The sequence below is a fragment of the Aptenodytes patagonicus genome, chromosome 25 (genome assembly GCF_965638725.1).
Source record: "Aptenodytes patagonicus chromosome 25, bAptPat1.pri.cur, whole genome shotgun sequence".
NCBI lineage: Eukaryota > Metazoa > Chordata > Aves > Sphenisciformes > Spheniscidae > Aptenodytes > Aptenodytes patagonicus.
The window spans coordinates 511,100-536,315 of NC_134973.1; the positions used below are offsets into that span (position 1 = coordinate 511,100).

The 25,216-nt window shown below is 49.5% G+C and overlaps 1 protein-coding gene across 3 annotated transcripts in view; it reads right to left on the reverse strand.

Annotated features, from left to right (window-relative positions):
* Positions 1-421: 421 nt before the first annotated feature.
* Positions 422-25,216, reverse strand: part of MARCHF2 (membrane associated ring-CH-type finger 2) — a 37,465-nt gene continuing 12,670 nt past the window's right edge. For all 3 annotated transcript variants that reach the window (XM_076359291.1, XM_076359290.1, XM_076359292.1), the window contains 4 exons: positions 24,675-24,901; positions 20,076-20,271; positions 6,534-6,743; positions 422-3,429 (listed from right to left, as the gene is read on the reverse strand). In XM_076359291.1, the coding sequence (XP_076215406.1) occupies positions 3,271-3,429; positions 6,534-6,743; positions 20,076-20,271; positions 24,675-24,850 (741 nt within the window). In that variant the 5' untranslated portion in view covers positions 24,851-24,901 and the 3' untranslated portion in view covers positions 422-3,270. The remainder of the gene's footprint in view (positions 3,430-6,533; positions 6,744-20,075; positions 20,272-24,674; positions 24,902-25,216) is intronic.

Genomic DNA, 25,216 nt, shown 5'->3' on the forward strand with positions numbered 1-25,216 from the left:
GCGGACCGGCCGGCAGCGGGGCAGACTCTGGTCAGGCAATTCTCTGGAGCAGTGGACAGCTGCAGGAGCCTCTGCGGGGCTGCATCACAGGGAGCACTGGGATTGCTCCATGCAGCCCCACGCCCACCCTCTGGAGAGGCCAAAAGGACTCCCTTGGCCCAAATATCACCTCCTTGCTTGGCCCACACCAGGGAGGTTTGTGTGTGCAGACAAGAGAAACCTGCCCATAAATGACAAAAAGCCCTGGGTTTTGTCCAGCTTTGGCTCAAATATGAAACCTTCTGCCAGCTCTCCTGGGGGCAGGTCAGAAAAGCTGCCCACAGTGCCCTGGGAAGCCAGCACACAGGGCCTGCTATCAGGGAGACAGCCTGGGCTCTTCAGGCCCTCCCATCTCCTCCAGTAACAACGCAACAGCCCAAAGTTTGTCTCACTTTTATTTACATAATTGCACAGCCCGTTTCCCCATGACACTGGAACGTGGTGGGTCAGAGACACTGATTTCCCACGTCCACGAGCTGAACATCTCCTCTGGGAAGGAGGAGAAGACTCAAAGAGTCGCTATTGGGTTTTGCAGGGGCACATGCAACAACTCCAATTATTGGCAACTACGATAAAGACAACAAAGCTGAGAGTGAAGCCATGGCTGCGCAGCAGCACAGGGCTGGGCCCCAGCTGCCCCCAGCCAGGGACTTCTGGCTTTCACAGTTGCATATTTGGATCAACAGTGGGTTTCCTAACTGAAACACTGGCTCCATTAAGTCCTTACTAGAGGAACTTGGTGTGGGAGTGCACATTCTTCCTTACCTGCCAGAACTAGATACGTCGCAAGACCAAGCTCCTGGGAGGCAGCCAGGGCTGGGAAGGTTAAACTAACCCCCCAAGTTTTTCTTCACTGGGAATGTCCTGGTGATACAGGGTTTATTGGGGAGGGGCTGAAGGAAGGGGTACCCAGGACAAGGCACAGAGCAGCGGTGCAGCGCTCACTGCCAAGGGAAGGGGTGTGCGGAGGGAGGCAGCGCCCGCATGGGAGCTCCACTGCACAAGCTGATTTGAAGCAGGATGCTGCTGCTGTGCAGGGACCGTAACTGCAGCTGGGCTGAAGAGGCCTCTCTGCACTACGAGCCTCCAGGAGCACCAGGAGCTGAGTCATCCCTGCACAACAGGGAAAAGGGAAGGTGCCCATGGGTATGTGACAGAAGGGAGGAGACAGGCATGGAGGCTGGCAGAGGGAGGGGAACAGAGATGCACAGCCTGGCTGTGGCAGAAGACATTTATCCCGTGATCAAACGAGACCTTCATGCTCAGAACAGAGACCAGCTCGGACCAGCCCACAGGGGCCCACAGCTGGGCAGAGAGAGGCTGCTGCCAGATGTGCTGGGATATCACCGAGTTACATGGGAACCCTGGGACAGGTGACAAAGGAGGACACAGACCAGGCCCCAGGGCTGGAGCAATCCTACTGGGAGAGACAGGGCGCTGGCCCCTGCTGCTCATGCCACCAGCAACTTCCAGCCTAGGGTCAGGGAACAGGGGACATGTAAGGAAAAGCATCCTGCTTTGCAGCTAGAGAGAAGGAGGAATGGCACATGGTGCTTTGAATTCAAGAAATTACAGGTCTCAATCTAGCAGGGCATCGGACTGATCCACTTGGGTTCAGCAAAGGAGTGGAGGGACATAGTGTGTGACTACCACCACCCACTGCAAGGCCACGGGCACCTTGGAGCCTGCCTCCTCCCTGCTATCTACCCTCACCATCGCACGAGTGAGAGCCAAGGCTCAGGCCAAGCAGCTGCACGCACCTCTGGAGCACTCAGCAGGGCAGTGCCAACGCTGGCATCCTTACGGCCCGCTCCACTCACGAGGCTCAGGAAAGCACAACACCAAGCACAGGCATCGTCTGGCAGGGTGGGGAGGCAGTAGAGAGGCAAGGACTAAAGCCAAACTCAGAGAGACCCTCAGCAGATTGGGCACTCCAAGACAGAGGGGTTCGTTACCTGGATGTGCTGGAAACACAGGTGGATGAAGGAAGAGGAGGAACGCTGGGTCTGCAGGAGAATGGACACAGAGCCTGTTCTCTGGGAACCAGTGAACTTGGGGTGTTTCACTAGAGGACACATAACAGGCAGGCAGTGCTTTCAGGGATGAACCAAATTACAGCAGCTCCTCCGGCTGCTGCCGAGGAATGTGCAAATAAAGCTCACAGAGAGCAGCCGAGACCACCTGCGTCCTGCCGAGCAGCTGCAGAGCACGGCCTGTCCCGTAAGGTATGTGTGTAACCGATACTATGAGAGGTCCAGCCTCAAGATGGTGGAAGGACATCAGCAAACAGAGACTCCAACTCTCACCTTCTGGGGTCAGAAAAGCTCCTGTCTGAATCTTTTAAAAGCAAAAGGCAATGGTGGGTTTAGCTAGTACGAGCCATCACTTCCGACCCTCAGATCCTCCATCTACCTTTGCCAGACATACCAAGAGCTGAGTGCATCCAAGTCCTGGGGATGAGCCAGGATCTGCAAGGAAAACATTTTGTGAGATCACGTCTGCACAGGAAAAGATTTTCTCATTTTGAAACTTATTTTGAAATTCTCAAAATTACAGTACTTTACAATACAAAATGTCTCCATTCAGTATTACGTCATTTTACTCCTTCTGGGATTATAATAATTATTAAAAACACACAACTTTCTAGAAAGGACAGAAACACCACGAAAGAGACCAAAGAGTAACGGGAAAGGCTGCTGCAGTATTATCAAAACCAATTTAGTGCAAAGGAGAAGGGAACTTTCAAGAACGGTCGATGAAAAGTGTTCTTTATATGCTCATTTGGAGAAAAGGCATAGATTTAACCTCTGAATGAGATCAGGCTGCCAGCTTCTATACTGAAGCTTAGAACATCAACACAAAAGGACTGAAACACAATATGCATGGCCATTAAAAAATAATATTATATATAGATATATATATATATAGAGGGAGATATTTTTCCACATATGGTATTTAGTTATAGGAAAGCGTCCCTGCAGACAGGCATATTTTGCCATCTGGCTCTTTTGGGCCATTTCACATGACAGACGTTGATTATCTGTCTGTTTGCCATAGTATAAAGTACATGCTGACCGCAAAGTCCCTTCGGGTGGGATGATTGCTTTCTAGTGCCTCCACAGTTGCTGCGTTTCCTGCGCACGCGAGGACACCCGACCCTCTTTGCTTCTGCCAGCCCTGAAGGGCTGGCCTCGCCCCAGCAGCCACGTGGCGCAGCAGCCAAGGGACAGCTTAGACGGTGGTTTCATCTGCAGTCTTCTTCATGAGCTTGGCTGAGAGGAGGGAGTGGGGCATGGGGTGAGGGCTCCGTGAGGCTGGGATCATCAAGCGGACTTTCTGGTTGGTCCTTCGCCACTCCGAGTACAGCTGGCAGTGGTAGCGGAACGAAACCTGGTGGGTGATAATGCATCAGTCTGGTTACCAAACCACTGTCACAAGTGCCAGAGCTCTTAGAGGGCCAGTGAGATGCAGTCACCCATCCGCCCTCTGCGTGCTCTCTGCATATTCCTTGTCAATCCACCAGCACCCCCCACCCAAAGGAGACAGCACTGACCCTGAAACGGTTTGCGGCACTCCATGTCCCAAGCCTTTGACAAGGAATCAATTAACTCCTGGTAACACCAGGCTGAGCATGGCACAGCCAAAGGAGCTTTCCAGGCAGCACCAGGACAGAGGGACAGAGTTTGCTCAGCTGGGTTTGGGTACAAGGCTGGTAAGATGTGGCAGGGAGGAACCACAACTCGCCCCTTCACCCTAGCCACGGGCTGAAGCGAGCACCTTGTCTGGGGAAAACGAGGGGTTCTCAACAGGACCAGCCTCAAGTGGCTGAATCCAACCAGCCTCCTCCCATCTCACAGATCCTGGTGGATCTTTTCTGCCCTTTGCAAAAGCCTTCTCTCCTTGGTCTGCAACAACAGGACATTGGTTGGACTCATTTTTTGTGACAACGCTGTGGCCTGGGAGACTTGTTCACCGGGAGGGAGATGGGAGAGGATGCAAAGGCTGGAGGGGACCTTAACCAGCCTGGCCCAGAGGCATGAGCTGGCCCTGCAGTTTCAGAGCAGCCCTGCAAGGGGGAGCTTCGGGCTGTGCTTCCCCAGTGGGCTGGACTCCTTGCTGTGTCCTTTTGCAAGCACTGCAGATTTTCTCACAGCTCCTGCTGATTCCTTAGCTTTGAAATTAAACTTTTCTAGAATTTCTTGAGGAAGGAATAAAACCAGCATATATTTCCCTCCCATTTATTTTCCTAGAAATTGTGAGCAAGAAAATTAAATACTGAATCCAGTCAGCCACTCATCAAAACCAAGCTTTCGTACTTTGTAAGAGTACAGGAAACATTTAGCTGGCAAGTAGGAAGTACCAGGAAGTATATCTGACAAGGAAAAGTCAATATTCCTATTACTTTTGGATAGGTGTCAGACATCTGCTATGAGAAATGGAGCTGTGCCACCACATTGAGGTAATTTAGCTTATTGATCTGTGCACTCCCCTTTTTCCTGTTGTAGAGGGACAACTGTGGGAATAAGGTTGTTTGCTAATAAACAAGAAGCAAATGGATCTCACAGTCTTCAGAGACAGCGTGTGAATGGGGAGCTAATGGTGCAAACCTCAAGGAAAGCTCCTGCTCCATAGGAAGGAGCTGCAACCTTCGCCACAGCCTCTCTCCCGATCCTCACGCTGATTAGAGCCATCACCACCCACCCACATAACAGCCCTTTGTGCCACACAGCCCATGGCAGCACGAAGGAATTGCAGTTGAATATGGTAAATGTGAATAAAGGGGCTTCACTTAACGTCCTTCTCTGTTCAAGGAAATGTAAAGCACAGTAGAACTAGAGCCATTTTAGTCAGGACTCGTTATTTCACAAGAAACCCCCATTTTTCCGTTTCGTCCAGATTTCCAGCTCCTCCAGACCAGTGCTGGGACAGAGGAGACGGAAGCATTTCCTCTTAAAGTTTCCAATTTTAGCTTGGCTTTCTACAGAAATGAACCTTGTGAAGCACGTACATGCAGCAGCGGAGACTTTCCTCAGCAGCTCCCTGTGCACTGCAATTGCTGCATGTTTGACAGCAGCACCAATCAGGCACTCTCACTGCAGGCACCCCCCCAGAGCGAAGGCTGCAGCACCAACTCACCCTCCCCTGGCACCTGAGTCTGCGTGGGAGACTTGCAAGGCATGTCCTAACTGCAGGGAAAGCTGTTACTCTGCGAGATCAGAGCATGAAATGGCAGGGAAATGGGCTGTGGCATTTCTACTGCCCACAGAACTGCCAGCTTTTTGGGGTCCCACTATTTCTCCTCCAGCAACTGCACTTCTTCCCTTCCCAAAATGGTGCTTCCCAGCAAGCAGCTGGAAAAGGGTATCGACAGGGCATGAGCACACACAGGGCTTTGAATAGGAGAGCCGAAATGAAGATCCGAACCCAGAAACCCACCTACCAACAGAACATGGAAGAACTGAATGGGAAACAGAGGGAAGTCCCTGGCCTGGGAGACCCCAGAGAGAGTGGGGCCGGGGGAGGACCGAGGGCTCAGGGAGCAGCAGGGCAGGGAGCTGCCTGCTCCTCTGGGCTCTCAGCTGGGAGCGCTCACAGATGTGCTACACAGCAAATTCACATTTGCTTTCCTGCTCTTCTGGACTCACCCCAAGCTGCAAGCTCCTGCCTACTAATTCAGCATGTCCAAAAAGACGCAAAGCAAGGCATCTGCAGGAAGCTCTTTCCAGCACGGATCAGTTCAACACCCAGACAGTGTCAAGTGCAGGTTCTCACTAATCCCCAATGCCTCCAACCCTGACAGTGCTGCAGCAGTGGGCCAGGGCAGGCTGGCTACCCAGCCTTGGCTCAGGGCTCAAGTCCAAAAGCCCCGTATGAGAGAGAAGTCAGAGGTCTCCACAGGGCTAGAGTGTTCCTTGCACACACCCTTCTGTGCTACTGACATCTTAAAAATACTGTGTAGGAATTTGTTTAGTTGTGGGCCACCGAGACCCCCAACAGCCAGTCTGCACCTCCCTCAGGCACAGCCAACCTGTGCTGGGCAGCACAAAGCATGGAGGGACATGATGGCAGATTATTTAGAGGTCAAACATTTTCCAGATTTTATTTCTTCCCCTAAACCACCCGCATATCAAGTTAGTGTTTCTTCTTGAAAATATGAACAGGCACAACAGCTGGACCACTGCCTGCCCCCAGCACCAGACCTTCCCACCCAGCCTCAGCCATGCTCGGGCATGTCTGCACTCGGGTACATGACACCCGGGGGAACACTGCTCCCATGTCAATCTGGAAAGCAGATGATCAGGAAGTGGTTTCTCATTCTCAGCAACAGCTTTAGCAGCTCCCATTTGAAGGTAATTAAATGGATGTTCAAGAGAAAGAGCCCAAGGTTTTCTTACAAGGGGAGTCAGAAACAGCTGGCTGCACCGACACGGTGCAAGTCAGTACTTCGATCTCCCTTTTGAACAGTAACAAGGCCCTGAGCAGCAGACACTTACCAGCGTCCAAAGGACGTAGATTGTGAAAAGTGCTATAGTTAGTGCTATGAGTCCGATGGCCTCCAGTCGGCTGTTGAACTGCAAATGATCCTGGGCTCCACGCAGACACAGCCAGCCGGAGATCGCCGCCAAGGGAGTAATGAACAGGAAACACACCATGTCGCAGAAAAGGGTCCTCTTCTCATTGCGGGGACCGGGATCCTTCAGCCACTGCAGAAAGGAAGGGAGAAAGGGCATTAGTCAGCGGCACACAGAGCACACAGCATGGTAGCACAAAACAGGACTGCTATGCTGGGAAGCTCTCACATGCTCTCTGCAGTCTGTACGTACCTGGTACATACACTTAGCTCACATAAACTTTCACAAAAATAGAGCTAGAGAGCATCAAGTATATTTTTAACAACCAACAAGGGAAAGGGAAGAGACAACTTAAGAATATGTGCAGGGGAAGACAGTAGTAAATACAGGAGCTGCCTGGGCTCTTCACTGGACTAGCAAGGAGCAGGCAGCAGCTAGCAGACAGAGGGAGGTCAGTTCAGTAAAGCCTGGCTTAGTAAAGATCTGACAGGTCTTGGATTGAGCTTCAATAGAAACATATCCAGGACTCTGCAACTGGTGTAGGGGCTATGGGAAACCAGGGCACTGGGGTCTGTGGCCAGGCCAGGCCATAAGGGCAGCTGTCCCAAATCCAGCCCTCTGGTTCCTTTTGGAGAATTGTGGCATTTTAGAGTTTCACTCCTGATTCAAATCAAATCTGAAATGCCCAGGTCCACCTGAGAGACTGGGCAAGACAGCTCTGCAGAAGGAGTGCTCTCAAGGGTATGGCACTGTCCTCGGGGCTTGAGCAAACCACAGCAGTGCCACTCACCGGGGAGCCCGGCACCCAACCAGGGCCATCAGTGGGGAATGCAAACACCCACGCACCCAGTATTTTCACTGAGATGATGACAGAGATGAAAAAAGCATATCACTTCAGCAACTAAGAAACCAAGACTGGAGAGAAAAAAAAAAATAGAAAAGCAAAAAGAAAGTGAGTAACTAGCAGAAAGCTTTGCACCTGAGTAGACAAAGCAGGACAGCAGTCAAGGGGCCACGGTGTTGGGCTGGCCCTGGCAGAGGAAGGTAACACAAACCCATTTTCTTTTACAGAACAACCTGTGCCCAAATCTGCATCTTTCTCAGAGAAAGCTTTTGACCATTTCTACAGAGAAAGCAGCACGACTGTCAGGTGAGGAGGGACACAGAGCTTGGCTGGCTGGGGGAAGATCCCCCATTGCTTTCTCCCAGGTCTCAGTGGATCACAAGTGACCATGAAGGGATGAGGCATGATCACACAGACACAGCTGCTGAAAACTCCACCTTCATGACTGCAAAATCCCACAGACCTTTCCACTGCTGGTGGCCATCCGCTGGCCACCACGTTACAGGCAGAAGAGACCTGCCAGGACCAGGACAGAGCCGATTCTGATGTATTCCTTCCCATTTTCAGGCTTGCTTTCTTGCCTCCCAGGCAGTAAATCACAGTGGAGGTTACTGCACTTTGCTCTATGTTACCAAGAGGCTTTGCAAGCGCTTCTCTCTTGCAGCTCTCAAAAATTAGCAGGTTGCAGAACAAATGCAGCTCTGTTGCAGGCAGGTTTCCCTCAGCAGGCAATCTCTAAATGTTCACTACTTTTAGGAGTCCCGACTTGCTTCCAGTGTGGGTTCATTTTAGATACTTGACTTCGACAACAGCAATTGTTCTAGTTTTCCTGGGATTATGCTATTTTCAGCCTTTCCTTTCCTTTTTTAGAATAGCAAGCAGCTGTGGTTCCTTCCAATACCCAGAGTTGTTACAGCACGTTTTTACTGGGAGTTCTGTATGCTAAGCTGCCGGATCCTTCCTTCTTTCCTGCACAAGGACTGGTCTCATTTAGGATTATTTTTTCCTCAAAAAAAAAAATTAAAAAAATTGGAGAACATGATCAAAAAGGCACAGTCAGAGCAGGGAAGGGAATATCCCCAAGGCAGCCAGGCACATCCTACTGCTAGACTTGGGAGTAGGGTGCCCACTTTTGAACAGGCAGCATGAAAAGGGACCCGTCTGAGAACTATGTACACAAAGCTCCTTCCCTACAGGGGAAACCACAGTTTAAATAGCAATACAGAAGGGGTAGTGGCAGGTATGCAAGAAATTAATGAGACCACACGGGTCCAAACAGAGCACAGGTAACCTGAGGACATGGCTGGCCAGAAAGACAAGCAGAAAGTGTTGGCCCAGAAGGGGAGCATGGAAGGGTGCACGCAAGTTAGTGCAGATTTAACTACAGAGAGAGTCTGACATGAGGGACGTACAGTGAGACACAGCAGAGGGGTGAGAACAGGACAAGAAGTGCAGACAACTTTTGTTGAAATGGGAAAGAGAAGGGGGAGATTACAAATCCGGGCAAGGACTGGCAACATGGCTGGCGTGGTCAGAGCCACGGTAGCAGCATGCTCTGCAGACACCCGCGATGGGACACTGAGCTGTCCAAGAACAGAGGAGAGGATGCTGCAGCAACAGATAAGAGCCTGGCCAGGAATTTCAGCTGGGAGGACGGATAAGCAAGGTATTTTAGAGATGTGACCTGAAGCATCTGAGAGACCCAAACAGAACAAGTGAAGCTAGAGAGCAAGCTGGGAGCTGAAGAATGCAGACAGATCTGGGGACCGAGTAACGCTCCTGCAACAACAGAGGACAAGTTAGAAGCATTTTTAAAGCCATTCTGAGCACGACTTGATGGCCAGACAGCCAGAAGGAAATTTCAGAGCAGCCACAACTGTGGTTTGGACAGGAGGAGAAGGGAGGCAGACCTGCAAGTCACCCCTTGTGTGGCTCTGCAGAGGAGATTAGTGGTGATGAGCTGTGTGGGGAAGATAAGGACCACACACGCAGTCCTGAGCAACCCTAAGAGGAAACGAGGGTGGACGGCAACTCATCTATGCAGTAAAGCTGCTCCTACAAACAGTGCATTGGCAGCCCCATCGTTTGAACCCCTGGCCATGTGCTTGGCTTTCCCTACTCCAACCAGCACAGGGCTGCCCTGGCTGCACAGCACTCAGGTGAATGCTGAACTACCCCGGCTGGACTGACATCCCTCTAGCAGCAATCCCAGAGCACCCCATCCCCTGTAAGGGGACAACTTGGGTCACTTCTGACCCTCATACAATAAGAATCTCGGGGACTGAAGGCAGATAGGTATTTTACTGCATCTTATTCTATTTATATTCCTTGTGACCTTTGAAACTCCTTCTTCCTCCCTAAGATGGGAGCCAAACATGTAAAGGCAGGAAGTAAATTAATTTCCTTTTGAAGTAGTTGATTTACTTTGCCAATATGCACTGACACAATAAAAAAAGAATACAATAAGCCACCCTAAGGGCGCAGGGTTTCTGGCACAGCAGCACATTAGTGCATATGGAACTTAAAATAAACCTTGCAAACAATCCAAAAAGTGGTCAGTCAGATTAAACAATTTTTATAGGGAGAACTACCAAGTAAACATGGGAAAGCAACAAAAGCACAAGTTGGTCTTCTTCCACGCCAAGTCCAAAAACAATTGCTTCCATGCTGCAATCATGTGTGAGACTAAAGAGAAAAAGGTAGAGCTGGCTGCTTGCTGCCCACTTTGGCTACGAGCTGGGTCCCAGACCACCCTGCTGGAAACAACCTCTTGCTTGTGCGACAAGAAGTTATTCTGGGTACAACCATATTTCTTTGTCCTCCAGCACGATGCTGAGGCTCTCCCAGATGTTCTTTCTACTGGGATCAGCAGGGTTGTGGAAGGGAGCTCATTTCTTGGGCCCACAACAGGGCTATGGGATGATGAGTATCTGACCTTTGGATGTTGCAGTGCCCATGAAACTAGGGTGAGTCCCAGGTGACAGAAGGCAGGAGGAGGGCATGCAGAAAAAGGCACCAGGACATCACCAGCTCTTCTGGAAACGAAGATCAGAGCTCAAAGTATAACAGAGCAGTCTCCCAGACAGTCCATCCCAGCACCTGCTACTCCGCATGTCTCAGAGCTGGGTTGTATTCTGCCACTTGGGACCAAGGGGAATGGACTGATGAGGGGCTGTCCCAGCAGTGCTCAGCACCTTGCAGTCTTTCTGGGGGGTTATAAGTGGGTGTTTTAGAATAAGCTTTCATTGATTTTTACAGCTCACTTACCTTGTGTTGCAAAACGTACATGGCTGTGAGCTACTAGCCCCTGTTCCATAAAACACATTGCATACAGTATTCACGTGCTAGCCAATGGCAGTCCCATGCCAAGTGGGACGAGCACAGTGTGGTACCAGCACTGGGGGGACCAGCAGTCTCTGGCCAGCATGTGCTCGGGTCTCTTCCCAGCCTCGCAGCTGGACTACCCACTCTGGTGAGCACCATTCAGGACCAGCGTGACCTGCCAATCTCACCAGCTGACCCTGCCACAAAGTTCCCCATGTGCTTCACGGCTACGGTATGATGCAAGCTGCAGCAACAACAGGAGTATTTGGCTGTGTAAAGCCAGCTGCGTTACAAAACATCCCGTGTCCTTTCTGTCCACCAAATTGTTAGCCTGTGGCTGCTCAGGCGCCTGTTGATTTTCTTTTTGCTGCTGACCTGGTGCCTGGCTATGTAAGCCAGAAAGAAAAACATGACCTTGATTCACAGCAGCACGATTAGCCCTGTCCCTGCCCTGACAAACATGTCGAATCAAAAAACACAGCTTCAGAAGAGGGACCATCATATCCCTTCTCTGGGCATCCACCAAAACCTCCTTGCAGGCCACCAAGCTCCATGGGCAGCCCCAGCAGGATGGTCTTGTTTCCTTTAACAAGGTGGGGAGGGATGTCTTCCGATGGAGTACCCAGAGCTCAGGAAGCCAAGACCCAGAAACACCCCTAGCCCTGCAAGCAGAGCAGTTAAATGCTGCAGAGCAAAGTGCCCCTCCTCATCCTCCTTTCCCCACTGCGCAACTGCCTGCCCGTTGATGCTCCACAAACCTCAACAAGCTGAATCTCTCCTTGTACAGGCATGAGAGCCTTCCTGATGCACTCAGCCTGGCTCCAGCCACTGGGAAGCACAGGGCACTGGGCTGACCCAAGGAGAGCAAGAGCTGCAGGAGCGCTAGAAATGGTGGACAGGAGAGGAACCAACCCAAGCAGTGCTGCAGGTCACCAGGACACTTTCCAACACAGCATCACCAGCAGCTGCACCCCAGAGAAACCCCACTGGTAGCAGGTCCTCTAGATCCTCAGGGCACAGACAGGGCTGGACAAAGTGGTGAAGATGGACAGGTAAGGAAGAGACTAGTGCTGGTAAGTACAAAGAGCGCAGGGATGAAGTATTTCCAGTTGTGGCCCCAAAGAGGCCATTCCAGGTTTGCAGAGCAGTGCCAGGGACTGCACAGAGAAATACCAAGAGGATCTAGGGTGGAATCTGAGAACAGCATCTCCAGACAGCAAATGCAAGCAAAGAGAGAAAAGAAAAGATGAGAGAGGAACGGGACTCAGCTGGAGCCAAGAGTGATTGTTTTTCACTAGATACAGGAGTCTAACATAGCCTTGCACTGAGAAAGGAGAGAGACAAGCTGAGAAAGAAGTGCAGTGAGTTCAGCAGAAGAGTTCAAGGAAAGCAAAGAAAAAAGTCTGTCTGTGAGGAAGATAAGGCTGGAGGAAGGGTGGGGGAAAGTTTACGTCACATCTCAGTTCTCTGAACTGGAGGGGGGGGCAGCAATCGCTGCACTGGGCACTACACCCAGAGGCAAAATTTCTTTTCCTAATAACATAAGCAGGAGTAATAAGAATATCACTACTGCTCCCTGCAAACCCCACTTTGCTTGTACCGGCGACATCCCAGCAGCACCTCCCACAGCTACAGAGGTATGGGAGACTAGTGAGATGGAGCAGAAAGACTGCACGTGGCAGACCCACGGGAGGTGTCCCATACTCCAGCATGATCCAAACAGCCAAGCAAACATCTCTGAGAATTTCAAACACGCTTTGTTGCAGGCAACAGTTGTGTTTGGAAGTCGTACTTTCCTTATGAGACAAAAAAAAATAATCCACTAACTTATATAAAATATCCAGCTTAAGTGAACCAAAAGTATTAGCAGTCAGTGAAAAATAAGCATCTTTTAATCAAAATTGCATAATAAAACACAAAGAAAAACAGTAGGAGCAAAAAACTGGCAGTCTTCTGTACTGCATACTACCCTTGGAAGGAGCTGTTTTGCAGAGGCATAGGGACACGCAGATATTACTGAAGCTGCCATTTTTAAATAAGGCATGTTAACACACATATTGCAGGAAAGCACCAACACTGAAGACATGGAAGCAGAATTTTCTTGGGGCTCCATTATGAGACCTGCTTGCAAGGACAGAAATATGGGAACAAAGGGTGTGGCTAAACTGCTCCAGAGGCTACTGATTCACCAGAGAAATCTTTTTTGGAATTAGTGAGCTGTCTCAAATGAGTTTTGCTTTGGCAAAGGTATTAAATGCTTAGAGAAGCATTATGAACAAGTCATGCGTTACACTCATTAGCTTTTACCACCAGGATACGTTGGCTTTCAACATCCTGGTAATTTTAGCAAAGCCAGAGCCTTGGCCTCAGCACCAGAAATTCATGCCCACTCTCAGAGCCGAGTCCTGTAACCCCTAGGTTCCTCTCCCTAGGATTTACATGATGTGTGGACAAAAATACATCCTTCCTCTAACATGGACTGACATTTTGCTGGATTAAACAGCTGCTGCTCCTACGCCTGCCTGAGCTGCTAGCCCGGGACATTTCCACGCAGAGACCTCAGCTGCTCGGCATGGACCTGCGGCGCCGATTGCCCAACACCAGGATTGCACCAGGCCGAGTAGGCAGTGCCTGTCCGATGGGCAGTGCGGGCCAAAGGAGATGGGAAATGACTCGCAGTATGGGCAGAGGGCCTGAAACGGGACTCTCTAGGCGGTGGAGGTGGTGTTTCCCATTTAGAAACACTCAGAGGGGACAATATTAACAACAGATTAAAGTTAAAACACTTTACAAGCAGTTAATAAATTGAAAAAAGAAATGAGAGGGTCAGTGCCACAGCAAAATACACAAAACGAGCTGGCCATGGAAAGAAAATACTTTTGCTGGTAACCTGGGAAAGCAAAGAGGGCAAATGGGCAGGAGTGGGCTCAGGTACACAAAACATGGACTGACCCATGCTCCCACCTCACTTTGTGGGCAGCGGGCTGCAGCCAGGGAGAAGACCAGGAGCCGTGCAGAAGGGCCACACTTGCTTGTGGCTGTAGAAACAAAGCCACAGCATCACCCTTGATAATGCTTTCTAGAAATACACGACGCATCCAATACGGTACCAAATGTCTCAATCCATGCAGTTCTGCCTGAAATCCTAGAGGACAAAGCATCTTCAGCGGGGAGAGCACTTTGTAAGAGAAAACAGGTTTGTGATGGATTTAGCCACAGACCAAAGAAAGGAGTTTACGTGGAAGGGAGAACACTAAGGGGGAGGGGGATATTTAAACTTGCACAGCGAGCTGCCTGTAACAGCACTTACCTTGGTTCTCCTAGAGCCAGAAAAACGCAGGCACCTCCAGACAAGTTGACCCACCCTAACTTGGGTTTCTAAGGAGGCAGGAATTAATTGATCACAAGAGGCATTCCCTTCTCTCCATAGACTACAGGGCTCTAAAGAACAAGGCTTGGCTGAGGCAAATTTAAGGTGTAAAAAGTTAGGGCAAATAAACCCAACCCTGCCTAGAGAACTGTGTAACCATCCGTGGCCTGGGAGAAAGAGCTGTCTAGGCTGAAGCAATGCTTCATTGCCAAAGGCCTGGGCTCCTTCTTCTATAACGCTCTGGACAGCAAAGATACAGATGTTTCCTGAAGATGAATCCTAAGCAGTAACTGTGCATTTTCGGTGCTTAACATTATTGGAACAAAAAAGAAACTACCTGTTCCAGGAAAGCTGTATGCACTGCAACTTAGGGTTTGAACATTTTACCTAAATATCTACTGCTGAAGTCTTCCAGGTAACACAGAAACGTATTTTGCACTTTTTGACTATGCCAGCCATGCTGGCTAGAATCTCATGGATTCAGATCACTTCCCTGTAAACATATGGATGCACATTAAACTAACATTGATGTAGGAAAGTCAAGTACTGGAAAACCATCCCCTCTCCAAGGCTTGGCCATCTCCTCCTCTGCTGGGGACTTGCTCCTCACTCAAAAGCCCCAGTCCACAACTCTCTTGTGCTGGAGACCATTTCAGAGAGCCAAGCAGAAGCCACTCTGTCCTTTCACAGCACAGCATGGCAGCATCCTGCACCTCTGGCTACAGACCCTCCCCAGGCACCTGGGACTGCAGTTCAACTCTCCATCTTCACCTGCAGTGGTTCAATACATGCCCCCCAAAAAGCGCTCAAGCCCATCACTCTCACAGCCCAACAGTTAACAAAAGCCTTTCTATGTTTTTTTCAGCTTTCAACCAGCTTCTTAGTTAAAAAATAACTGAACTAGGCTGAACTGAAGGAGATATCCTCCCCGCACCCATGGGCCAGCCCGTGGCTGCCAAAGCTGGCTCTGGGCTCAGACAAGTCCCCCACTCCCGGTTCAGAGATCAGGCACACTGGCAGCAAACAGTTACTATTTTTACATTGAACAGACCACAATATAAATAAATGGCTGCTTAAAGAAAATAAAAATCCAATTCTATTAAAAAATTCTCTTTAATCCATGCTGAACAAGGTTGCTGTCTTCCCTCCCTAAAGGAGGGAATTAAATTACTGTTTGGGAAGTGCTCAGATATCACAGCAATAAGTACCCCAGAGAAGCCCATGGGGAAATGAATAATTTTGTCTTGTGAGCACGGATAAAAGAGCACACAGCCACACAACACAGCGGGATAAACAAAGTTAACTAGCAGGCATCTTTCACTCATGCACCGATCCTGGAAAACGCAGTCTGTGGCCACATAGAGACCACACTGTAATGCAAATATACAAGAGGACTGAAGTAAAAACTAAGGCAATTTTGGTTGTGGCATTTCCTGACTTTCAAGAACTTTCTGCAGCTTCCACAGAAGCATTTCAACTCGAGCATGTAGCTTGCCCACAGCACTCGCCAAAATGCCTCCCCCAGTCCACAGTCAGCTCTCAGCCTCTCTCCTTCTGAAGGCTCTTCAAACACACATAGGCAGAGCTATTTTTTCATGGGGCTGATAGGCCATTCCCACAGAGATCAGCTGCGTGACCAGTGTCCACCACAGCCACTAAGTCTCCCCAGGCTGGAAAGGTAGGACACAGCAGAGCAAACAGCAAGAGCTAGCTGCTTTCTCCTGTGAGAACCAGTATCAGCAGGTAGCATGTCACCTAATTCTATTGTGGGTTTCACGGTTGGCCCCATCCTAGCAGAAAAGAGCTAGGATGCCTGGATAGCCTTTCACACCTGGGACAGACCCTTTTATCAACGCCACTGCCATAAAGCTTGCTCCCGCATCATTCCCAGTCCTAGTCTCCATCCCATTTATCCTCCTCTGCTCGCTAATTTCTATTTTGACTTCCACGGGGGTTTTTCTTGCTGAACAGCCAATTTTTATCAGAGCTACTAAACAGCACACTCACACATGAGCATCACTTCCCCAAAAGTTTCAAAACGCTCCCCACCCCTCCCCGCAACAAAGGAGCAGAGAATTTCTCAGATAAGAAGGCTGAGGGAACCGTGTCATTTTTAAATGACTAAGCAGCCTCTTTCCCTAGCCCTCTTCTCAGAAACAGATGAACAACTTGGGGATGACACTTCCCAAAAGTATTTGGTGAAGAGTTTTGGCCCAATCTGGTGTGGGGATGAGATTACACCAGAGTGCAGACAGAGGGCATTAATGGAAAGCGCCAGCAAGCTGGCAAAGCGGTTATCAGCTCTTTCAGAAGGGCTCTGCTCTAAGGGCAGAGCCTCTGCTAAGAGTAGGCACGCTTCTGAAAGCAGCCAAGTTCTGTAAGTTGGCCTCTAAGTGAACAAAAAGCCCAGGCAAACATCACATGGCGAAGCACACTCATCGTCACTACTTCTGATGAACACAGATTTCGGTGGCGCAGAAGCTCAGAGCAGTTGCAACAACTCCCAAGGAAAACAAGAAACTGAACTCCAGGACGTTTTCCCCAGACTCCAGGCAGGGATCAGAGCATTTTACAGTGTGGTGGAAGTGGTACAACAAAACCAGGCGGTCTTTCCAGCCAGGGAGCCACTTCGCTCTACCAGGAGCCCTCAACTCGTGACATGCCAGGTACACAGTGCACATGCCGATCAGCTAAACCGCGTTGTACGGAGACGCAGCACACGTGCGTGCCTCAGCCACAGCACACACACTGCTCAGTGCAGCTTGTACTGGATTCGCAGCACTGCATCACATGGTGGGGAAGCACTGCTGGCCCCTGGGAAAGAGCAAGAGCAGGCTGCTACCATGGGATTTATTAAACCAGGCTACAGGCTGCTCCTCAAGCCAGGGAAAAAGCTTGCTGCCAATGAACTGCAGGCAAGGGAATTGCTCTAGGGCTGTATGATGATGGCGAGCTGCACGTTAGACTCTGCTCTATGGTAGGGATCACTCTCACCGGCTAATTGGCGACTTTTGATCAAGTGCTTACCAGCCTCCAAACTCACAAGGCACTAACAGCACTTTATGCAAGCTGTTCCCCTAGCAGACACAGGAGACACCAGAACAGGGCAGATTATCCTCCTCACTGTGCTCACAGACAGTCCCCAAACACAAGTAGTAACAAATAACTCACATCCCAAAGCCTTTCACAGCTATCAGTAATGGCTTGAGGGGTCTATTCCTCTCTGAAAACACAGTGGCATTTCTCTTGTGTTTGAGGCTTATTAAATGCTGCCCACCCATCATCTCTTAATGCTCACAAATTGCTTGTTGGTCACCATACCCTTACAGGATCCAGTTCAGAGGGGCTCTTCACAGATTTCAACAGGAATTAAAATTTGATTGTCCTGGGCTGCTCACTTATCCACCTTGGAGTACAGACAAGGCGGCACACAGGGGACCCATGACTTTCCTGTCGCACTGTCCCAGCAAGCTCCTCTTGCCTGGTGGAGGCAGAGACATCAGTGTCAGAGGAGAAACTCCTCCAATATACACTGGTCTTTGAGCTTTTTCTCAAGTATGCAGTTTTCTAAGCCTGTACTTGTTATGAGATGCTACAGCATCTGTGAACTATGGCTAAATACACTTCTACATGTTTGTTTCTGGGCATGAATACTTTACTAGCTCTTAAGCGAAAACATCTGAAACCTGCACTCAAAATTTTGGCCCACATAAGCCCTAGCAAGCTCACTGTTACTGGGCTTGCCTGCAGTGTGTCCTCATAGCCAAGATACAGCCCTTCCCAAATGTTTTAAAGCAGTGGTTTTCAATCTCCGAAACAACCATTTGAGAGTTTTTGGTCAAAGAGCCATTTTATATGTTTTAGCAGCTGGGAGAAAAGTGATAAGACTGAGACAGCACTAACTACTGATGTAATGCTCTTTTACAAATTGATTTGCTAAATACATGGTTTGGTTTAGCACTGTAGTCTAGAGCCTTCTCCTGTCTGGGGCTATCAAGTCAATGACAGTCAGTTGTAAATTAAACAATCATTAAAACTTAATATCAATTTTGCAAACTGAAGCTTGAATTCATCCCCAGTTGGGCGGCTCTTTTCCCCTCCAAGGCTCGCTGGGCACCCGGAGGAGATGGAAGTGTGGGAAGGAGCTGGGGACTGCAGGAAGGAGGAGGGGGCAGGTATTGTTTCCAGAGACAGGTGGGAAGGGAAAGGAAATAACCTCTAGAATTGATGGGAATGGAAACAGAGATGGGAAAAGCAACTTAGAATTCCAGTTGTGACTTGATTTTGACCTAACTGACGGAGCAAGGGGAAGGAGAGAGCAGAGAAGAGCAGTCGCAGTTACAAACCAGAGTTAACCCCCGCCTCCCCACACATACACTTTGGCAGGCACCAACAAACCTCTGATAGCTTACAGGTAACAGCAGTCTGTTGTTAAGAATCAGCTCACAGACCTCCTTCTGCAGCCTCACTGACCACAGTGCAGCAGCAGCAGCACGGCCGTGCATTGGGTTGAAACGCTATCGACAGGAAAAGTAACTTTTGAAACAAAAACCAGAGCTATGTGCCATAGTCCAAACACAGCCAGGGAGGCATGTGATGAAAAACCCTGCAGGGACAGGGTGCACGCAAAGAAGTGGAGTATTTGCAGTGGCAGCTCCAGATGACACTTTCCTACTTCTGTCATTGCTGATGGCTGCAGGACTGGGGGGCTCCCAAAATTGTTAACTGTAAATCCCCACCTGCAGACTGATGCTTCTCTGTAGTTACACATTGTGTTGAACGAACACCCAAGCCCAGCCTAGCAGCAAGCCGACACAGGGAAGAGCCTGCCTGCAGTTTCACAGGCAGTGAATGGGATCTGAATGGGGTGCAGGCAGTGAGGGCTGCAGGACCTTGCTTTGATCTTCCAGGTTGGACCTCAGGTGTGAAACCATCTTCCAAAACAAACCATTACAGCCTTTCGTACTGTAACTCACTGATTTACTTATTCCTCTTTGGGGTTGTACACTTGAATTCTGAGGTCAGAAGATGGCCTAGTCCAAGCTGCCCTTGTTCCCCACATGTAAAGGACTTCATTACAGGCAGCTGCTATAAACTTCGGGGGCCAAAGGAAGTCTGAAATGTGAGCACAGCAGACTGCCTAAACAGGGGAATGAAGAGAGCCTTGCGATAAAAAAACCCAAAACAAACCCAAACCAACCCAACCCACCAACCAGAGCCTGGATTGTACCTTCCAACTCTGAGAGGCAGATGGACCCATCAGGAACCTGGTCCCCCTATGGTCAAGGCAAAGAGGAACATAAGGACTGGCTGAGCCATATCCTGCTTTCTCCTTCGACTGGGGGGAACACAGGGCAGCGGCAGGGCACCAGAGCTCAGCAGCAAGGAGCAAGACCCAAAGGCTTTGAAGCATCCGTCAATATTAGTCAAGGGAGGGCAGGTCTTTTAAGAATAGTATCAGCAATCATCACATCTCACTTTTCAGAACAGAGCATGACAAGGAAGTCACATGCAAAAGAGCTGCACTAATGCAACACTGAGATAAGATTAAAACTAACAGGAAAAAGGAATATTTCCGAGAGCTTCATATTTCAGTCGGTCGTGTGGTGACCCCTGCGTTTCAATACTCAGGCATTAAAGTATATCTACAAGTGCAATGTTTTCCATAGTCTACAGCCTGCCACTGGTATGTAGCATGTGGGGGGTTCACAGGTAAAAGAGTTGCCCCAAACATCGCTACTGCATTTTTGCAACTACGTCACTTGGTCTGATAAGAGACTTGATCTCTCTAAATAAATTGTTCTTTGTGAGTGCTAAGGTACTGCGAGGAAGAGGAGACAGCAAGAACCACAAGGACAGTAGAGCAAATCAGTCATTTTCTCTCAAACGGTAAGGAAATAAAAGTGAAGCAGGAAGAAAGCGGTACCTCTGTCAAAGGTCTCGGTCTTCTCTCTACAACAAATTCTGTGTGGCAGAGCTCACAGTAACTTGTGTTGGAGGAGGATAACCATTTTTCCAGGCAGCTCTTGTGCACGGTGCCCAGTGTTCCTGTGCAGTCACATGGGGAAAGCAGTCCCTCCCCATTTCCACCTTCATGACAGATTCGACAGATGGGACCATCACTAAAGAGGCAGACAAACAGAATGAAATCACGGTCAGAGCAGGCAGAATGATACAGCCACATCGGAGAATGGGGTCCGATCCCACCAAGCCCCAGAAAGGCGCATGCACAGCAGGCAACACGTGGCAGAGCGTGCCAGGCGTGCTGCGACTCTCCAAAGCAGCCTGCTGCAGCAAGAAACCAGTCTCAGGGGAGCGTGGAAATGCCTGGCACATTTTAGGTCAGTAAAATCTGGAAGCCGTGTTGATGAGCACCACAGCACACAAGAGAAGCCGGCACGTCAGCCTGTCCAGCTCAGCAGGCCACAGAAGGGACTGCAGCACGCGTGCCCCACAGTCTCCAGCTCCGCTCACAGCAGGCAGAGAGGCTGACACTGGACCCGAAACCAACCCTGAAGCCCTGATGCAAATCCAGAAGCCCAAAGTGAAGCCGGATGATCCACACTAGTCACAGTGTGCCCCCAGCCACCTGGAGCCACTCAAGAGGTTTGCAATCATAGTCGCATTTATCAGATCGCCTACCCACTCTCACCCCATCTCTGCTCTGCATCCTGGGTTTAGCAGTAACTGCATAAGGAACAGCGATATCTACAGACACAACTACATTGACCCTGGAAGCTCAGCTCGCCAAGGACACAACATATTTCATGGCAAGCAGTCACCCAGACTAAGTCCTCAGCATACAAGCCCTCTGCCCATCACAGTGCAGTAATTCAGCATCCTATCTGCACAGCACCACGCAGAGAATCATTCTGCAGCGTTCGGGCCTTTAACTGGCTGGTGCTGCCTTGGTGCTTCAACCACCACCACTTCTTACCCCCTCCTTGGCGAGAAATTTCAACTACAGAATCAAATCTCTGATCACGCTCAAGATCTGCTCTTGTGGGACCTCACAGAACCAGAGATGCTTATCAAGGGAAGTATCAAATGCTTTCAGAGACACTTGCAACCTTCCCTACAGGAGGCCTGCACTGCTGATAGCACTCAAACCACCCATTTCTTCCCAAGATGTTCCCTCACGCCTCTAACTGGCGCCACTGACTGTGGACTAAGGCGCTACTGCTCCAGCATCCAGCAACCGTTAGCTCAGGTATATCAGATGATATTCATGCGACAAATTTCCATCACAGACTAAAGTAATTTTTTTTTTTTTTTTTCACCTATGTAAACTCAGAGCATCCAGTGTCCTCCTGTAGCCAGGACTTTCTCTAGCTGCACAAAGAACCAAATCTTTTTCACTTGAAATGTCTCATTTGCTTGTTTTGTGTACTATCCCCTAATTCTTGTCCTGTAAAAGACAGTGTTTTCCACACCCTCCAGATTTACAGACCTCCAGCCTGCTCAGTCACCTCCTTCACGAGCAGAAGAGTCCTAGCCTATTCAGTCATGCCTTAGACAGAAACACATCCAACCCTTCTGATCACCCTCACTACCCTTCCCTCTACCTCTTGCATTTCTAAAACATCCTTTTAGAGCTGCAGGGACCAGAGCTACAGTTTTCAAGATGCAGATGCACCAGGGATTTTTGCAGTGACTGTGTTCTGTTCTTCATTGCTTTCCTAAATCTTAGCATCTTATTTGCCTTTTGGTCACTGCTGCACGTAACTGCCACATGTCCAAGATCCTCTCCTCCAAACCCGCGAACACGTATGTAAATCTCAGACTATTGTTCTTCATCTGCATCACTGCACACTGAACTGCAACCATTATTTTAGCCTGCAGGCATTTCCAATAACGTTCAGTTCCCTAAAGTCAGGCGTCTAGTGCCATTTTAGGTCCAAGGGCATACCAGCTGGCATGCGAAGGCACAGGTTTCCTAGAAGCCCTGTGCCACATCTGCCAGCCCCATAATGAGGATGACTTGGGCTCCCTGGGAAACCTCAAATGGCTCTAGACACCGAAGTTCGCTATTCTCAGCAATTCAGTACATCTCTTCAGTGTTCACCGTTCGAGATCATTTAGGAATAAAATGCTGGACAGCAGAGGCCCAGTGCAGGGCTACCCTCCCTGGACCATGAAAACAAGCCATTCACTAGCATCTCACTTCTTTCCCACCTTCAACCAGCCATTTCTTTCACACAACCACCATTCTCTTACATTCACAGGTGCATGGATTTGGGGGTGAGAGGGAGGGTGAGAAAGGAACATCTTTATTTCAAAGACCCTATTGCATGCCCTCTTGAAATCCAGGTGAGCTGTATCAGCTATCATCTTTTTCCACATATTGCTGACAGTACAAAAGCCACACTGATCCCATCTCATAGTTCATACTCCACTGCTATTCTGGCTTTAAAAAAAAAAACACCTGACTGCAAAAGAAGTTTGTGGGATTGCAACACAACAGTCAGAACAAGCAATTTGCAATCTTCAAAAGCAGTAGTGCTACTTCCATTAGTTTGCACAATCAGACAAAACAGAAAGCAAGAGCAAGACACGGAAACACAGTGCAAGGAAAAGGAGTGTACTGGGAAAAAACGTTGGTGGGACATAAAGGGAGGAGAAGAACCAGCAAGAACGTGCACGTCAACTCGCTAAAGGAGAAGCAAGACTCCTCTCCTGGTGTACCATAGGAGATGTCTACCACTTTCAACTCAATGTTTAGCAGCTTTCATCCCAATTGGACTTTTTAATCATATTTAGGGCTGTGAAGCAACATACACCCACTGCACCATCCCCTTCTCTCTGCTAAACATCACTGGTGAACCACTGACCCTTGTTCTCTCCTCATTTTCATGTGCTTTTTATTTAGGGGACTTCTGCAGCTGGGACAATCCCTGCAACAGGAGTCTGGAGAGGTGTTGGCAACTCCATCCTCAGAGATACTGAAAACTGCATCGGACAAGGCTCCGAGCAGTCTGATCCAACTTTGAAGTTGGCCTTGCTCTGAAAGGAGGCTGGACTAGAAGTCCTCCAGAATTCCCTTCCAGTCTGAATTATTTGATGATTCTGTAACCTTTATTGCCATAAAGCTCAGTGCTGTATCAGAACGACAAAATTACAGTCCGCTCACACAGTCTTAGTGACAGGGACAGACCAAAAAAACCCCAAGCCTCCAGTGCTCTCATGCATCTGTTATTTCCTAAGAAAAGCATCTGTAAGATATTTCATCCATTCTCTTCCTGTTTGAGAAGTTTCATATTTCCAGCGCATTAATATAACCTTGGCTACCAATAAACAATCCAGAAGGAAAAAATTTGCTGACAGTGCGACAAAAGAAATTCTTATCAGACTCCATTTTCCTTCCTTCCTATCCGGAGGGGGAGGGCGCCTGGTCACACTCCCACATGATACACCCTCAAACACAGTTTTCCAGCAGGCTGTAGAGACCATATCACTAATTCAACTTTCCAGTACAGTCACGCTGCTCCTGGCTTCGCTTTGCTAAGTGCTGGTGACAAGAAAGAGACTGAAACCCACCACCACCAAAAAACTAACTGGTGTCCCACGAAGACACTCACATGAGGAATGCTGTTGGTTTTTCTTTAACCTGTAATCCCAGGCAGTTTCCCCACCAGATTTTTACACCTCCACAAGTTTTCAGGGGTTGCACAACTTCTCGCCCAGCCTATCTGTTGTCAGAGAGCAAGCTCGTATTTTTATTGACCTGCTCCAGGTTTGCTAGATATAGCAATTACGTTTGCCTCAGTTCTCATCTAGCTTTCCTGCTTTCCTCCCCCACGTTTGCAGTCACCACTTTCACACCTCATCAACGTTTGGCCAAATTAATTAAAAAAAATAACAGCTGTTCAGACAGGATTTGAACACAAAATGTGACCAGTCTCACTAGCTGGACTGAACAACGCTGCCAAGTGTCCTCTGTTCTGGAAGCTGCTCAAAATACACGATGAGAAGTCACATCAGGAAGAGTCTGAGCAAGTGAAGCTGCCACACGTCCCCTCTAGCAATAACTGGACACTGCAGTTCCTGCAACACAAACACCCTCCTCTCCCTGGGGCTGCAAATCGACACCACGTCTTTACTCCATGACCATCTTGGAACAGGGGCTGTGCTCCATTTTCAGCCCTTAAATCACCTCCATGAACATCACACTGCCCTTGCTAGCATGGCGTCCCACCTTCACTGCTGCTCAGCAAGGACTTGGCAGAGGCACATGGCAAGAGGCCGCCTGTGCCGTCTCACGCTGGAGCAGCCACAGGCCTGGGGGGTTTTGATGAACACGCGAGTCCCAATCCACCAGCACATGCGGCTAGCATGAGCTCCCGCAAAGAGAGCGCAGGCCTGGGAAGCATCTGGCTAACAAGGATTCGCACTCACTATTAGCGCCCCAGCGAACTCCTTCACAAACAAGACTTTGTTGTCTCACTCTACCCCTAGAGCCACAAAAAAAAGGGGAAAAAAAGCCCAGATGCGGTCATCCCAAGCCCCTTCCCTGAAGCAGCCTTACCTCTGCGTGCCCAGTGCCTTGATCACCGTCGAGAGGAGCCGTCCATCCTTGGCGGTGACCTGTGTGACGTACTGCGGGCGACTGATGTCGGAGTCCTCCACCGACTTGGAGAGGGCGGCACGTCCGGGGCAATCGCACAGGGAGCCAGGGAGGTGACAGCAGTCACCCGTCGTCATGGCAGCTCCGGGCCCCTCTGCCCTGGGGACTAGCACCGGTGGCACGGAGACCTGTGGGAACGGGACCGTGGCGAAAGCTGGGTACCCCGGACCGCCTGGCCAGGGCACAGGCACCCCCTCACCACCCTCCTCCAGCCCCACGGGAGCTGGCAGCACCCCGGCGCCCCAACAACCACGGGTTTTGCTAGTCTTCTATCCCCTTTAATAGGCTTTGTGAGGCTGTCTTACCATAAAATTAAGGCTCCAAGTGTCCTACTTACATAATTGAGTGTCAGAATTGCAAATTTGCCTTTCCCAGAGGGAATTCCTGGTACAAACCCTTTAACCTGATGAAGCCTTTCAAACCGAACATGCCGACACAGAGAT